This window comes from Merops nubicus, unplaced genomic scaffold (assembly GCF_000691845.1).
Source record: "Merops nubicus isolate BGI_N331 unplaced genomic scaffold, ASM69184v1 scaffold8610, whole genome shotgun sequence".
NCBI classification, from domain to species: domain Eukaryota; kingdom Metazoa; phylum Chordata; class Aves; order Coraciiformes; family Meropidae; genus Merops; species Merops nubicus.
In genome coordinates this window covers 37,014-53,803 of record NW_008583531.1, presented here as the reverse complement: position 1 = coordinate 53,803, position 16,790 = coordinate 37,014, and the positions used below count along the sequence as shown (strand labels likewise).

Sequence of the window (16,790 nt, the reverse complement as noted above, 5' to 3'; positions counted from 1 at the left end):
AGGAACATTATTACGTGTTTTCTTGTTAGGACAATATTTCTCCTTTTTGAGGGTGTATTCTCACTGTCAGCAATACATTAGAAGCCCTTCTAGTCGCCTTTTTGTGGCATTTTCTATTTCAATATTACCTATGCACACACACCTTCTGCAGCTTGCTTTGCACTTAACAACAAAAAGTTCAAGTCTGATTCCCTATGGAAACTACACTGCATGAGTAAACTTTACTGTTTTTCCTTTAGGTGTATGTTTTTTGCAGGAAATGCTGTGGTACCAAGAGGTCCTGTATATAAACACCTTTCTATCTTATCTTCATTCTCAGGGTTTGCTTCAGTGCCAGTGAAAGGGAGTTGCTGTTCCTATTCTAGCCTGGCATGGGCTTTCCAAACAAGGTGTTCCATCTCTGCCCCCCGGACTGTGACATTTGAGCAACGCAGATCAAGCAGTTTCTTCAATACATGTAAGTCTTGAGTTGGATTAAAATTGTCTATAGTAAACCAAAGAAGAAAAGACAGCATTGCTTTGGAGAGGTACAGCCATGAAAACCTATGTAGTTTTTGTATCTACTCTAGTTACAACTCTAATCTTAGAAGACAAGTAACTACAGCTATTGGCAGAAGTGCACAAGGTCAGTTTATTATCTTCTAATAGCAAGCATGGGTTTGCTTTATGTCACAGTGAATCCATCTGATATTTGTCATTGAATGGATTGGGAGGAGACACCTTTACCTCTGTTTCCTACTCCTTTATTAAGAACATAAATTGTGTGTTTATTTTCTAAATGATTTTTGAGCTGCAGGCAAGACATACTGTTCAGGCTGTGCTGTCTCAAAAATGAAATAACTAAGTCTTCTGCTGACTGCTTGCCTGACAAAGAAGGATATTATCATCAACAGGCAGACCAGCAGCCAAAGTCCTCCATCCACTCTTAAATCATAGACAAAGGACCCAACATGCCAGACCACTGTAAGGAGGAATAAGTCAACACATTCACTCACTGCATAGGGTGTGCAGAAGGGAGTGAGCTGACTCTGGAACCATGCCATGGTAGATGGAAGGACCCAGGTGATCAGTCTGATCATCTTGCCACGCTGTCCTGGGAGCTCCATGTCCTATGAAGAGCTGGGGAGCCCTTTCAATTGCCAGAACCCCCACACCACATGCACTGTGTGGACAGGCCACCCAACTGCACTTCAAGCAGAGTCAGTTCTTATAGTGGTGGCTTCTTGCCACGCCTCCAGGTTAATGTGAAAGGTGGAGGCACCTGGTGGTCATCTCCTAGTTGGTTCCCACCCAAGGCTGGCCAGACCCTGAGTGAAAACAAAACAGGAGGGTCCTGGTTGTGGGCATCATCCATCTACCAGCTCTCATTCAGGGCTGGGGGTTTAACCCCAGCACTTCGCTAAAATGTGGTTATATGTTAGTCCAAAACTGTTGCTAATGTCCTGCTAATTGTCTGTCCAGCTGCAGTATTTCCCTCCAGTCCTGGAAGGAATTACACACGTGCTTAACCTAACTGAGAAATGATGGCTGTTTAAATTCATGCTTGGGACTGTGAATAGCTGAGGGGCCATTCCACCTCTTTTGTGGTTCCTTATCCCATAGAGGAAGAGAAGGAATAGTAAGAACATAATCTCTATAACTGCAGCGATTTGAGAATCAAGGTTCTTTGATAGCTTATAATACCTATACTATAAGAGCACTGCAAAGTCAGTCTTTCAGAACTGGTGGTCTCTTCCTATTCTTCTCAACATCTGAGTGGCAGAATGCTGTAATTTGGTTTCTTTCCATTTGCCGAAGCAATGGGATATGAACAGTCATGATGGCTGTTTGGCTTATCCAGTAAATGTTGACTGCTTTCTGACAACTGAGGGTAGAGACATCTCAAAAGATCTGCAAAAGGCTGCAACATGAACCAGGTCTGCATGGTAAAGGTTTTCTGAAAATGCCAACTGCAGAAAAAATTCATCTAGAACTTTTTCTTAGGCCCCCAGGCAGTCACAAGATAAGAATACGTAAGAAGCTAAGCATGGTTGCTATTTTGTTTATCATCTTAAATTTAAAATATAGTACTGCAAGTGATTGCAATGTGATTGCAATTTGTAGGTTAGATTGTTTCCTTAATTATGCTTACATTCAGATTCACAAAGTCTAGATGAGCTCTGTTTTACCAGGAATTTTGCCAGCTGTCTTGTTAGATGACTTAATTAAAAATGTTTGTTAGATGACTGAATTAAAAATGTTTGTTGTGATGACATCCTCATTGTTTGACTTAATAAAATTTTAACCAAGTTATATTTAGTCAAACTACATAAACCTATTGGCTTATTAAATAAGCTGTAACAATTTGGAAGAATTTAAGTGTCCTTCCTTTATATATTCAGCAGAGACAGTAGCCATCACATTCAGAAGACTGAGTGGTTTGTATTTCAAAGTACAGTTATTCTAAGAACAGTTTCTCTTAAAGAAGTAAAAACTAAAATCTTCAAAATTCAAATGAAGTAGATATTAACAGTATAAATCACTTATATCCTCTAGCAGTACAGTTGCTTCAGAAGTGGTAACATTAAAAATGCAGATATGACCTTTTTATGTGAAAGAGTTTCAAGTGAAATATCGACCGAGTGACAGTCCTTAGTGACTGAGAAAGGTGACTGTGACTATACTTGTCTATCTCATTAGTGAAGGTTTACTTCTCTTCCATCATACTTTTAAAAATATTAACAACCTTTTAGTTAGTAGGGTCATCAGTACCTTCAACTTAACTGTTAAAAACAGTTTAACTCATTTAAATTGGCAGAATTCATTTAAATAGGAGGAATTCAATTGTCCTAGGCAGCCTGTGGTCCTTACCCAAATAGCTGTCTCCTGCAGCTCTGACACAAATACATACACAAGGGTTTATTCTTGTCCTATGACATATTTAAGCAAGTTTATATGAAATAATTTAAAATTATCTTGTTATTCCAGCCTTAGCTTCTGTCCCTCCCTCCTTTCCCCTTTTCCCCCTCCCCATTATGGGAAGCAGTTAATTTTCCACTTACTTAGCAATTTTACTTGCTTATTTAGAGATGTGGAGAGACCTGAGGTTTCTCTGATCGTGTTTGAAAAATAAATAGCTTCCTCTGAAAAGTCTTGCTTCCTTTTTCAATGTGTCTCAAATACCAGACCTGGTATTTGCAGCTAATGTCTTTCTTGTGCCTATTTCAGTCCAACTTTTGTCTGAGTGGGCAGGGCAGATCCCAGATGCCTCTCAGTACATTTACATTCTCTCTAATGGGTGTTTAAGCCTCAGGTTTTGAGAAACATTGATAAAAAGTGCTGTATGTTTTATGGAATAAGTATATGTATTTGTCTGACCTGTAGAAGAGGAAAATGTGAGATAAAGACTCATTAAATATTATAATAATAGAATTGGGTTGAAATATATGGGCTGTTATTCCTGAAGGCAGTGGAAGCACACAGATTTGTCATGAATACTTTCTTGAGTTTGGCTGTCTCCTAGCCACAGGAGTTAATTTTGACCCCAATCATCCAAACCTAGCTAGCATAATTTTCTCAACGTGTATTGTGCATCTGAGTGTATGTGAGAACAAAAAAAAATTTTTTTGTGCAAGTGGTCTCTTGGCAACCTGATTGTAGATGTAAATCAATTTGCTGCTTCAAATGTATAAAAGAGATCCATTTAGCTAATTGGTATCTTAGATTTTCTGTTATTCTGTGCTTTTGAATCAGTTGGAGGTAGAGTCAGTGCTTGAGCTAGAGGTTGGAGTCAGTGAAATCCTATGGTTCCTTCAAGCCCAAATGACTTTATGTTTCTAAAGAAGACAAGAGACACACTTTTCTGAGGTGGTTAGGCAAACAGAAAAGGACAGTGAACGTGAGTTAGATGAAGGAAAATTCTAGTTATACAGTCGGAAAAAGGTTTTCATCCTGAGGGTGGTCTAACAGGGAACCAGGGTGGGAGTTTAGAGAGGTTATGAAATTTCTCTTACTAGAGATATGAAAAATGATGACCGAGCAAGTCTCTGGCCATCCTCACCTAATCCTGAAGTTGATTTTAGCTTTGAGGTTGGCTCGGCTTTGAGTGTGAAATTGTATCAAGGACTTCCTGAAATCCCTTGTAACGTAATTTTTTTTTTTTCTGTGAATCTAATGCATTTCACTCCTTGTACAGTATTCAACATGAGGAGTTGAATTTCACTTAAATGTACAAGGTGGCACTAGAGGAGAAGCAACAATTTATTTTCATAACTTCAATTTTAGTGATTTAATAATTTAGCACCAGTAAAGCAGGTGGATTGAGTGTTTTGGGAGTCATGTTTTAATTTTTTTTCCTTTGTTCCCAGGTAATTCTTTGAATAATTTTAAACATCATTTCAGTGCCTTTGTCCTGGCTTGTTCTTTGTTTCATACTTTCCATATGCCACTTTTTTTCCTGATAAAACCGCATATAATCAAAAAAAGTCTGAGATTTTTTGCTAATTATGTAGTCAAAAGTGAAGCTTCAGGAAGCTATAGTTATACAAGGAGACAGTAAAATGAATGGAAGATAAACCACATACGTGCTTAAGACTGCAAATTATTGTGAACTTTTCAGGCTTTGTATCTAGTTAAAGCTTAAGGTTAGTGTCTCAGAAATTAGAGAGAGATACCTGCTAGTCTCAAGATTACTGTGCCTAGCAGGAGAGAAAGTGCTTCAGGAGTCCAGATGGAAAGTACCCACCATGACAGTATGCTGTGCACAGGTAGAGAACATAATTTTTGTTTAGATGCTGCAGCACTGGGGTCTATTACTTCTCTTAAGTACATCTTCACTGTGGTGAGTGATCCTTAAGTATCTCAAATGGTGCACTGGCAGAATCAAGTTAACGTCCAGTGCCACTTTAAGTGTTGAAATACTGTGAGCAGCTACGTGTTGAATGTACAGCTGCAGAATTTTTACAAGAGATGCAGAGCTGAAGTGCTGCCCACAATTTGTCAAAGGAAAAGAAGTTTTGCTTTTATGGTAGAGGGTTCTGATGGCCACATGGAAATATGCTCAATGTGTAAAGTGTTTGTCTGTGTTCTCTAATTTTTCTAAATAACTTTTTTCTTGAATTGGCATATTTGTCTTGCTTGTCAGTAATTGATTTGGGGCATTATAGAAAAGCCCCTTGTTTAGCTTGGAAATTGTGACTGGAACCCAAAGTACCAAACTTAATACATAGAGGCATCTTATTTGGTCATTTTGCAGATTGATGTGATTTGATGGCATATCAATTTCTTAGCAATGGAGTTGTCACTGAGAACTTGTGTAATTTAAAAGTGAGTGGACTGCTGTGTTTTCCTTAATACCAGTATTAGAATCTAGCTATATAATCAAAGTGTTATAAAGATTAACTGCATTAACTTTCTGAACGTGTAGCACATCCTGCTTTAGAAGACTGCCTTAATACTAGTTGTTTGTGAACACTGACAGACTGGCCTCTCTCCCAGCTTTGCCTGTTCAGAACAAATACTGAAATGCAATTCTCAGTAGTGAAGAATTTGTTTATAAGCTGGCTGGAGCATGACCAGACTTTTTACTGTCTAATGTACAATTGCATAGTTCTTATCAGTGATGTCCATCCTTAAAATGTTTGCCATAACAGGAGACTTTTGCAAGTACAACCATGTCAGAGAAGAGAAGAGTGGATGTGGGTTTGTTTTTCACATCTACAATGATGTCTTGTTCTGTAACTGGAACTTCTAGGAGGCAGAGTTATATAAATAAATGACATATTATTTTCCCCAATCTCATCCTATTTTAGCTAGACCTAGACACCAGCTCTAAGCAGAGTTCCATCAGTGGCTTTTCATACCTGATTAATGCTTGGCCTATTCTTAATCAGTCCTCAGTGCTTTCACTTGTGGTGAGGTGACAAAAATCTGTGTTTTCTGAAAACTTAAGGAGTCCATGCTGCGTTTTCAGAAATGTTTTCAGAAATGTCTTTCAAAACCAATAGGTACTGCATGTGAAGACTATGCCTTACAGCAGTGTCTTAGAGGAGCAAGAACTTCTAGGACAGGAGAGAAACCTTGGCTCATTAGACCAAATGTCCATCTAGCTGGGCATCCTGCCTCCAACAGCCGCTGATGCTGTTGGAGGAGAGTAAGAATTGGATGAGCATGCAGGGATGCTTCCTTAGGAAAAAAATCAGAGTATTCTGATTTGTGATGTGGAAATTTTTGAACTTACATCTCTAGGTGGCTTTTTTTTCCTATGAATTTGATTGGCTGCTTTTGGGCCCATATAAATGATCTGACATGAGTGCATTCTCTTTTTTTGTGAATAGATAAGCATGTGTTTATCAGAGAAGACAAGGTCGAGGAAATGCCCTCTGAGCTTGACTTTAGTGAGGTTTGTGAGGCTTGGTTCTGAGAGGGGTTGATTTTTAAGTCTTTGACCTGCCCCTGAGAAAATCTGTCTCCTTGTTGTCATTAAGCAGCTGAGCCTAGACTGAGTAATTTATCATGCAGTTTGTAACAGAAAGCGTAAGCAGCACATTCCCTTTGCAGATGCTCTTTCATGTTTCGTGTGTATCAAGTATTTTTTCCAAATCCTTTTATTGTTTGGGGATAGTGGCAGACCCATTGGGAAAGGGGTTGGAATATCATACATTTTTAGAATTCATTTGCTAATATGTATTATAAGTTGGAACCTAGAAGAGAATGTTAGTGATTGAAAAGACCTTAATAAATTCTTTAAGGTCTTTTATATATACATGCATGGAGGTAATGGCATTTATTATAAGTTGGAACCTAGAAGAGAATGTTAGTGATTGAAAAGACCTTAATAAATTCTTTAAGGTAATATACATGCATGGAGGCAATGGCATTTGTCAAGAGTAAAGTGCTGGGCTGGCCGTTAGATGCATGTCACATGCTCTCTTGTAATCCAGATTCCTTTCCCAGAGGGGAAGAGAAAGGGAATAAGGGAGAGAGATGTATGGATTGGAAAACTAAAACAGCTTTAATGAAAACAAGAACAGTAAAAGAAACATGTACAGCTACACTCAAACCCACTATCAAACCCAGCCCCTCAATGGGAATTATGTCAACTCACCACTGGTGCTGCAGGGCAGGCACTGGGGAAGTCCCAGCCTGAACTCTGTGGTAGACAGGAGCTGGATTCTGGATCTGGATTCAGGAATGCACAGATTGGGACCAAAAGCAGAATGAACAGTCCTCAGACATGGCCATTGAAGCAGAGCTCTTAACCCTTGTAGTCGCTCAGCTTTATACTGAATATGATGGATATGGGATGGGATCTCTCCTTGGTCAGTATAAGGTCACCTGTCCTGTCCACTCCTCCCTGCAGATGGGGCTTTTCACTTCACAGCTCCCCAACATGGTACCCAAGATTGAGCAGTGACCTTGGTGTCTATAGGAGCAAGTATAAGCAGGAGCCTTTCTGCACACCAGTCCTTAGCAGTAACTGGAAACATCAAGTGTTATCAGTTCTAGAAGCAGTCATTGTCTGCAAAAACATGCCATTATCTTCAGAAAGCATAGTTACTTAGAAGAGACTTAGTGGATAGTGAAATCACTGAACAGAATTAGTTCTAAGTCAAACCAGGACAGCGTTAGTGGACAAACAGGATATCAAAAGAAGCGTGTTTATTACAGCATGTTCTTAGGTTTTTTTATTATATCATTAATATCAGTGTCTCCAGATCTCTGCTGCTGTGCTGCCACAAGGTTATTTGTGACCAAAAATCTTAAGGAAAAATTGCTTGTAAGTGGAATTATTGAACCTACTTAGCTGTTTTGTCAAAGTTGATTCTTTCTTCTCCTTTTATTCCCTTCAGTGCTGTTGGTCTTTTTTTGTAGTTTATATTTGAGGCAAGCTGAGAACTCATCTTGCAGGAAGCAAAAAAATCTGCTTTTACTCACAGTTTGCCAGGATCTAGGATGCTGTTTTCTGCTATGGTTTACAGCAAGTTTTTTTGGTAATACTTGTGAGTTACCGAGGTGTGATCTAATATTTATCTTCCTCTGAAGTAGCCCTAGGGCTGTCTGATTCCTGAAGTTCACAGATAGTGTAAGAAGACACAAAACCAAATAATCTTCAAAATATTAGAGGCATCTTTTATGCAGGTTAAGCAAAATGGAGTGGTATCAAACTTACCATTATACATATACATTATTTTATTACCTTATACAAACTTACTATTAGTGGTTGTTGGTAATCAGCCTGCATAAAGCCTGCTTTCAGCAAAATTCAGTATGAATCTTTTTCTAGGCCATAAAATAAAATCCTTTCTATATAAGATTTTAATTTTCTCAGTTAGTAGCTATGTGTGTTTTGGTAACTGACTGGAAGTGTGTGGTGGCTTTTATGACTGGGTGTATTTTAACCATGGAGGAATGCTTTTTACAAAGGCAAAATGAAGGTAAGGCCACAGAGCAGAGTAGGCACAAAGTCTCTCAGTGTGAAAAGCAGCAGAGTGATCCTCATTTCTGGCTGGGGTTATTTCCTCCCCTGCAAGACATTTCTCTTGCCTCTGTGTGTGCTCTCTAGTCATCTTGGTGCTTTGCTGCCATCTCGGATTGACCTTTCTTATGGTCAGATTTTTTTTTTTTCTTTGCTGCTGTGTTGTCTGTCTGTTATCAGCAATGTCTCCACCATTGTAATCATCTTGACTCCATCCTATCCTTTTCACATTTCATTCTTGTCACTTTGTCTTAAAGTCAGCGTGACATCTGCCATCTTATAAAGAACTCGGCTCCGTAGCCGGCAGGCTTCTGATGTGTTTCATTAAGTTCAGCTGCCTTCCAAACACATGATCTTATTATAGACTGATTAGATGAACTGCACTTTGGTACCAAATGTGACGTTTTCATCTGGTTCTAATTTTGTCAGAATTTTTGTGGTGCTTGAGGCCAAAACTTGACTCACTCTGACCTCATCTCACTGGATCTGTTGGCATTGACTGCTCTCCTTTGGTACTATACAGTCTCCTTACTCTGTGATTCTTGGTACTTTCCTCTATTGGGATTAAGTGATCTTATTGTACAGCTATTTAGAGTACAGCTCAAAGCACTGGGTTTGGGTATTTTTTTGGTATATCACAGCTCCCTGTTCTTTTCTCTCAACTGCTTCTTGCTCCCCTGTAGCTGTTATTATCTGTTGTGAGACCACACAAGCTGCAGTGGATTGGGGAACTTCTCCAGATTAAAAATAAGCTTGCAAAGAAAAATTTAAATACCTTTATTATGACGACACGTTTCCAGGCTAGCAGGATTATGATTAAAAAAAAGCAATTGCTTATTATACAATGTTTTCTGAATAAGCTAAGAAACATAACAGGATTGATCATCAGCATTCCATCAGTCCTGTACTCCACTTGAGAACATGAAACACTGCATCATGCATTACCTACATCTGCATCACCAGTCTTTTTTATACTGAACCTTAATGCACTGTTGTCTTAGGGTAATATTCATTAATTGTAGACATTCTAGTACCTATCAGTTTGCCTTTCAGTGAAAGTAACATGCTGAGTCAGCAATAGACTTCCTTTGGTGAGCTCTGTGCAGCTGAAGATACGTTTTTTTTCTTTTAGCACAAAGCTACATGTATCAGTTTGTTGTAATCAGCTGGAAATTTTTTTTTAATGGCTGACAGCTCAGATGCTGGTTTCAAGCCATTTGGTACAGTTACTGTTTGTGGGATTTTTTTTAACCATAAACCTCTGGACAGTAGGGTTTGCTTGAATGCCTAGAAAAGAGAACATCATTTCAGAGAGGAATTTCTTTTTTACAGGGACTAAAATTTATTCAGTACAAAAAGAAACCTGGGCACTTAATGGTAGCTCTGGAAATTGTTGATAGGTCCTGTCCCTCACCATGTTGTCAATGTGGCAGAGCTTCCCCACTTTCAATGCATTTGCCAGTCTGTGGAACAGGATTTATGCATTTTATGCATGAAATTACATGCATTAATCTAAAAAAAAGGTGAATTACTGATGGGAAGCTGCAGCGATATGAGCATAGCTATTTAGTTCCCCTGGTTAAAAATGTCTACTGCCTTTTTTAGTCTAGTTTAAATAAAGAAAATTCTAATCAGAGGAGGCCAGAGATATAAATTGCCATAGCAACATTGCTCCTGGGTGAAACATGTAATAGCATTAATCTGCAAATATACCTCTGGTGACACTTGTGTGTTCTGTGGAGATGGCCTTCTTGTCTGAACCAACTGGATGAAATAGCATCTCTGCTGCCTTCTTCACATCATCAGTTTCCTTCTGGTGTAGTTTGTTATGTGGATATGCTATATTTCTATTAGTTGGGCAAATAGTGTGAAGTTAACTACTAAATGCATACTCCCAAAGTCATGCTGTCATATATTGGTGAAACATCTTAAGACAGTGGATGTCCTGTAGACAGCCATGGAGTGAGGAGGCCTGACCAAAGCCTGAGCTCTGTGATGAGGCTGTTGGAAGTGTCTTACATGCCATCCTCTTTCCATTACTGTGCATCTATACAGGCAGTAAGGGGGACCTTGGTTTTTTTCAGAACATGAGAACAGCAGCATAGTTATGTTGTGAGTTAAATTCTTGTTTTGTGGGTTTTTAAAGCAGGCTAACCCTTGGATATTTTTAGGAGTGATTCAAGTTGATTGTTATTGATATTTGTCTTTCGATAAGTGCTTACAGGTAATTGCTACTCTGAGTTACTAATGAATTATTTTATATTAATGAACTGGGAATTAATACCTTACTGGTTAGAAATGTTTGCCTTTAACTCGATTTTGAAAATCCTTTTTAAAACCATGCACCTGGCTGGCTGCCTATCTGATTGCAATCATCAAGGGCACATCTCTGCACCAGATACGTATACACATAGTAGGAAATCACTTTCTTAGCAAGGCATTCCTCCTACAGTTTAAATTTCAGCAAATATCAAGCAAGAGTTAACATCTCAAGTTGGTTTTTTTTTTTTTGTTCAGCTTCAGTTCAATATAAGTTGTACTTGTACATTAATTATGAAAGCTTTTTTATTTCAGTGACAGCTGATGAGCTATGGAAAGGAGCTTTGGCAGAGACTGGTGTGGGAGTAAAGAAAGGAAGAGGAAAGAGAAGGAAGAAAAGGCTAAGGAAGAATCTCAATAGAGGCCAGGAGATTGGTGAAGGTACAAATAAGGGGCTGAAAACATGTCTTGACATTTTTGTGTATAGTGTTTCTTGATTTAATAAATTGATAAATTGCTGTTATTTTCTGTGGTGTCAGAACTGCTTGAGATTTTTTGTTGTTTTGTGTTTTTTTTTATTAATCCTGATATAATTGTTTAATGTTATTCTTGGGTTTTGAATATAAATTCAGTATCATAAAATATGCTTGAAATATATGAGAACCTTCCATTTTGCTACAGTTTTCCAGTGTACAGAGTTTCAGTCCTAATTTAGCATAAAACTTTTTTTTTCTGTTATTTTTTAAGGACGTTCTGGTTTCCTTTGGCCTGGTCTTAATGCTCCTGTGATGCAAAGTGGGAGAGTCCAGACAGTTACCCAACGAAAAAAAGAAGAACAAGAGAGAATTCAGTCTGAACTTGTTCAGCAGAGAGATACATGGGAGAAGAAAAGAAAACTAAAAGTTAAGAGAGAAGGAGGATGGAGTGGAAAGTGTTGGGGAGGTGTCCTTCTGGATCCTCCTGACCCAGGTCCTAATGGAGGTAAGAAAACTGATTTGTCTATGTTAGTCTTGCTTAGCCTTTCTGATAAGGGGCTCAGAGAAAGTGTGATCCTAACCTTTCCTAGGATTTGTAAATCAGTTTTGTACTTCTCTTTTATGTGCCTATACATGAAGCAAGGCAGCTAAATGAAAAGAAGTTGTGCTAGCACAAGTGAATTTGTTAAATCAGTGCTTAGTTTAATATAGCTGTGAGGCTATTGTATTGAATTACAGACTGTGTGATGTTATACTGTATTGCAGAGTACATGTTGTAGACTGTTACAGGAGTCTTGGAGTATGGAAATCTTTTTCAGTGTTCAACATCAACTGTCTTGAGTTTGAAATCTAGCCATGTTCTTTTTATGGTTTCTTAAAGGATAAATCAGGGGTTTTTTTCCTAGTTCAAATAATGATATATGGTTAAAGAAGATGTAGTTTGTAGCTAATAGAAGTTGTTTACTTATTTGCTGCCTAATTAAATGTCATAGTGAAATTAGAAGTCCTATACATAGAATGGATAGTTGACCTTAACTTTTTTTATGGTGCTGTTATTCAGACCACTAGACATCCCATAGTAGCTTTGTTCAACGTTTAGAAGTTTAATCCTTTTTTTTATTCTGAAGTACTTAATGATGCTTGTATTGTCATTTGTTGATTGTCATCTTTCTGTAGGCTTTCATAGTAAGATGAGCTGTGAAAGACAGTTTATGTTTTCTAGCACTGTTGTTTCAGGCTTCTTGCAGTCCTTCTAAATGTTAAGCTTGTTCATGGTTTCAGAGCTCTCTTTGCAAGCTTGGATCTTGACTTGCTGCAACATATGTTCCAGCATAAAGGGAAAATTACGTGCATGGAATCACAGTTATATTGTTTGTTCTTCTGGCAGTCACCTTTGCTCCTCATTCTGCCTGGAGCTTTGTTTAGTAATTTCTTTCTATCTGTGTATATTTTCTGGTTACATTGTGTTAGTCGTTAATTAAAAATTAAGACATGCTTTGAACCAAGCCATAGGGTAGTGATAGCATTATTTTTCTTAGATCCTTCATTAATTATGTGAAAATTGTTGTATGATCCAGTGTGATCAACTGCTTGTAGATTGAAGCCATGCTGTCATTTTTGTAGCTTTCTGCTTTACCAATTCATGCCCTTGTTGCTATCTACTACTTCTCTGGTCCCTTCCCAGGTTTTCCTTTCCTGTAGCTGGTATAGGTGATTTTGTGTCTTCTGTTGCTGTAGTGTCTGAGATACTGTTTCCCTCAGATTTACCTAGTGAATTTAAGGAGAGCTTGCCTGCCAATCTCCTTTAGTACTTCTTGTCTTCAATTTCAAGAACAAGTCATTCTATTTTAATATCATCATAATACTGCAATATACAAATGAAAGATTTCCTTTATTTACTTCTCTGTTTCATTCTATTATCTTGAAAGCAAATATCCCCTGGAAGGTATGATGTGACCCTGGACTTTGCAGGCTGTCACTGAATCTTACAACTGAAAAACAGGAGATTTGAGAAATGAATGAATTGTTCCAAATTCTCCATAAATTACTGGTGAATGTAGAGAAAGCCAAGAAAATTTCATGGTTTCATACTTTGAACACAAGAAAGACTCTGTTGTTCTTAAATTCAAATATATTTTCAAGTAGTTTATTCCACTAAAAGAAATGTCAGCAATTGGAAACAACATTTATGCATGCATGAATTTTAATATCCGATGTTTTCCTTGAGTTTGCTTTTGGCTGATACTCTTGATGTTGATTACTTGCATTAAAATTTGCTATGTGGAGGCTGTAGGAAGTTAGGTCAAGTTCTGCCAAAAAGAAGAAAGGGTACTGCAATCAAAATAGGAAAATGAAACTATCAGCTCACATTCTAAATGTGCTTGAGATAAAAACAGTTTCTGATTAATATATACTAATGTCCTTTTAATCTGATTAAAATTGCAGGGATTTTCAGGTCCCCATAGTTCTTTCAGCATCTTTTTATTTGGAGAATGAATGATTTTGCAGGGGAACTGGGAACTGGGCTGTGTGCAAAGCACTGTCAAGGTGATAGGAGAGGAAATCTGAAACCACCACACCAAATGAATCCTTTTGTCTCTAGACTGTGGCATGGCTGGATTCCCTGGTGTCCAAGCAAGAATGAGTTCTGGTTGAGATTCTGCAGTTCTGCCCTTCCTGGCAGTCTGGTATTAGATTCTCTGGTAACAAATGGGGGTTGAGCATATGCTGTAGTTTCCTCTCAGCAGCATTTCTGTTTTCTAGTGAAAACAGATACAGGAAGTGTTTGGAGACCTGGATGGTTTTAGCCTTCAACACAGGACAAATTTGTTTGCAATTGACCAGTACATTAAAAAAAAAAAAGAATCAGACTGGGGACATGCTGTGATTCTCTGTGCTCCATTCTTTCAGGGGTATCTTCTTCCATTGCATCTTTACTTGCAGTGCGAGCTAGGAGTAGAGAAAACCCAGTATTTTTCAGTTGGAAATAAAATTATTTTTCTTCTGAGTTTATGGTGTTTCTTTGAAACCAAGGAGGCCTGAGAGGGGGAACAGGGTGGCTTTTGGCATTTGTATTCTCTACTGTGAGTGAGAAGGATACTTCTTGTAGACTAACATACCTAAACTGTGCCTAGATGATCATGTTTATAATCATCTTGGAGGTCATGTGTAAATCATAAAGCAATGTTTGGTGAAGAAATGAGTCCCCAGTTCTTCACCATCATACTGTTTTCAGTTTTTGTCCAGAATTTTACTGTAGCTACACCAAATACATATTAAGTGCTCTAATTAACACCGGTCTTCTATGTTATACTACCTCTTTTTAATGAGATAAATTGGAAAAGCAGGAGTTTGGAAGGATCACTTGTCTATTTTGCTTCTACCAAGATGTTGCATTTTTCTGAGCTGTTTTCAAAGTCAGCAGTTTTTTTTTTTTTCCTCAACCAAGCTGATAATGGGATACTCCTTGTGGAAAATGTATCTGTTTTAAAACGTAGATCAATTACAAGTATTATCTCAATTGCACAAAACCAAATATTTTCCATTTATATTCAGATGTTTGTGTGTGCATCAGGTTTTGAAACGGAGAAGATGGGATCTTTTTGGCAGTAACTGTGATTTGCAGGATTTTTGCCTGCTTCTCTTTCTGCTGAGAAGTGCTCGTGGGATTGCTGAAAGCCAGCCCTAAGGGGTTTGCTTGCTGCCTTCTCTTAGAGCATGTGTCAGGGTGCAGGCCTGTGGGTAAGATCTGGGCTGCAGTTTGCAAGGGTTTGTGCTGTCTTTGGAGGCAGTACATATAGATGTCTATGTCATGCCTAGAGCTCTCCAATATTCTTCCTCCTTCCTCCCCCTCAATGCTGTAAGACATTTCAAGGAATCTTACTTCTTTCAAGTCCCTTCTAATGACAGAGCAGAAACTTCATCACGTTCTGTGCAGCGAAAAGGATGCTCAGTACTCAGAGCTGAATAAGTAATGTTCTCCTGAGCAGAGCTCTGTGTTCAGTGTGTCATTACCCTTGTGATGATTACTGCTTGAGCACAGGAGTGACACAGAAGCTCCTTTCATTTCACAATGCAAAACACCATAGCTGTTTCTAGACAGAATAAATGATGCTGTAATTGTCTTTGATTGCAACAATATTTTTTTCAGGCAGAATTTGAAATTGAAAGAGGGAAAAAAAACCCAACCTGGCTATGTGAATATTGATTATTTGAAGTGGCTATGCCTTGTTTTGTTTTTTTTTCCCTCTCTGGAATTTTACAGAAATATGTCTCAAGAAATATTTGCAATTCCTTTGAATCCCTGTTGATTGTCCAATATAGGCTTCAAAATACCCTGAACAATATTGAGTTATAGTTTGGTCATGATGTAAGTGGCCCACTTGGTAATTTACTTTTTTATTTTTTAATAATTTACAGCCTTTGTGTGATATATGAAATTTGGGTTTCATTTACAGTTTTAGAGCAGTACTTAGGAAAGAAGGCAATTTACACTGCAAGCCAGTGAAAACCCAAAACATACTGTTTTCATAACACGCTCTGCATAGTTATTTTTCATAGCATTTCTGCAGTTGGAAAGAATTAGGAAGACGTAATTTGACAAAAATACTTCAATGTAAGTGGTGAGTTGCAGTGATTTCCAAAAGGAATTTTCAGATTTAATGTGGAGAGGATGTATAGCTTAGCTTATAATCAAAATATTCAACAGATTTTGAGGTTGTCTCAGTTTTTCCTGTCAGCTTTGCTTTCTGTGTGGTGTTCAGACAAAGCATTACATTTGTATGTCTTGCTTTGCCATTTAAAAAAAAAAAATATTGTTTTTCTTTCTTTATACTACAGTTTATTTAGGTTGGACAGTCTTTGGAGTCTGTTTCCATCTGCCTTCCCTACATGTATAGTACTTAAAAAGGTGAGATAGGGATTGCAGTTGGAGTTTGGGGTCCCTAATAAAGCACAGTGAATGTATTTTAACAGCTGTTATCTACTAATTAGAACAGGAGCTGTATTGTAATTATAACAAGTAGTATAACATTTCTTAGGAAGTGATCATTCTAACTAGAGGGTTTTTTTAAACTAGGTTTCATCACATAAGTTGATTTTACTGAAGAAATTTTAAAAACCTATGCTTTATAAATAAGAGCTAGAGGCTGGTTTTTCACTGACCTTATTTTAAAAGAGATTGAATGGAGAAAAAAGAAAACAAAAACAGATTTAAGGTGTTTTTTAAAATAAGCAACTACTAAAGCTCACTTAAGATACACTTGTTCAAAGTCTTCTTGCCTTTTTTACTTATTGCTGAGATGAATTTATAAATTACAGTTACATAAAAGTTGTGTCTGTTTAAATTATACCACCTACAGGGAACTGTGCTGATACAAAGAAATATAATACCCTGTTTTTCTCCCAACAGAAACTTATGAAGATTTTGAAACAAGAGTCATTGAGGTAAGCAATATAAATCTTTTCAAGGACTTTAGATGATTTGATGATTATTTATATTGAGCTTGCAATTATTTAACCAGGCTTTGCTGAGTCAGTCTTCTATTAGTTTGTTATTCTGTTTCAACTGCATGACATAAGCTGTCATGCTTTTCACTGGA

General features: G+C 37.7%; 1 protein-coding gene across 1 annotated transcript in view; it reads left to right on the top strand.

Moving 5' to 3' along the window:
- Positions 1–256: 256 nt before the first annotated feature.
- MRPS5 (mitochondrial ribosomal protein S5) overlaps positions 257–16,790 on the top strand; it is a gene marked incomplete at its 5' end in the record, with an annotated part of 37,327 nt that continues 20,793 nt past the window's right edge. Inside the window, 4 exons of the mRNA XM_008941072.1 lie at positions 257–457; positions 11,030–11,155; positions 11,462–11,695; positions 16,601–16,635. Of these exons, the coding sequence (XP_008939320.1) occupies positions 257–457; positions 11,030–11,155; positions 11,462–11,695; positions 16,601–16,635 (596 nt within the window). The remainder of the gene's footprint in view (positions 458–11,029; positions 11,156–11,461; positions 11,696–16,600; positions 16,636–16,790) is intronic.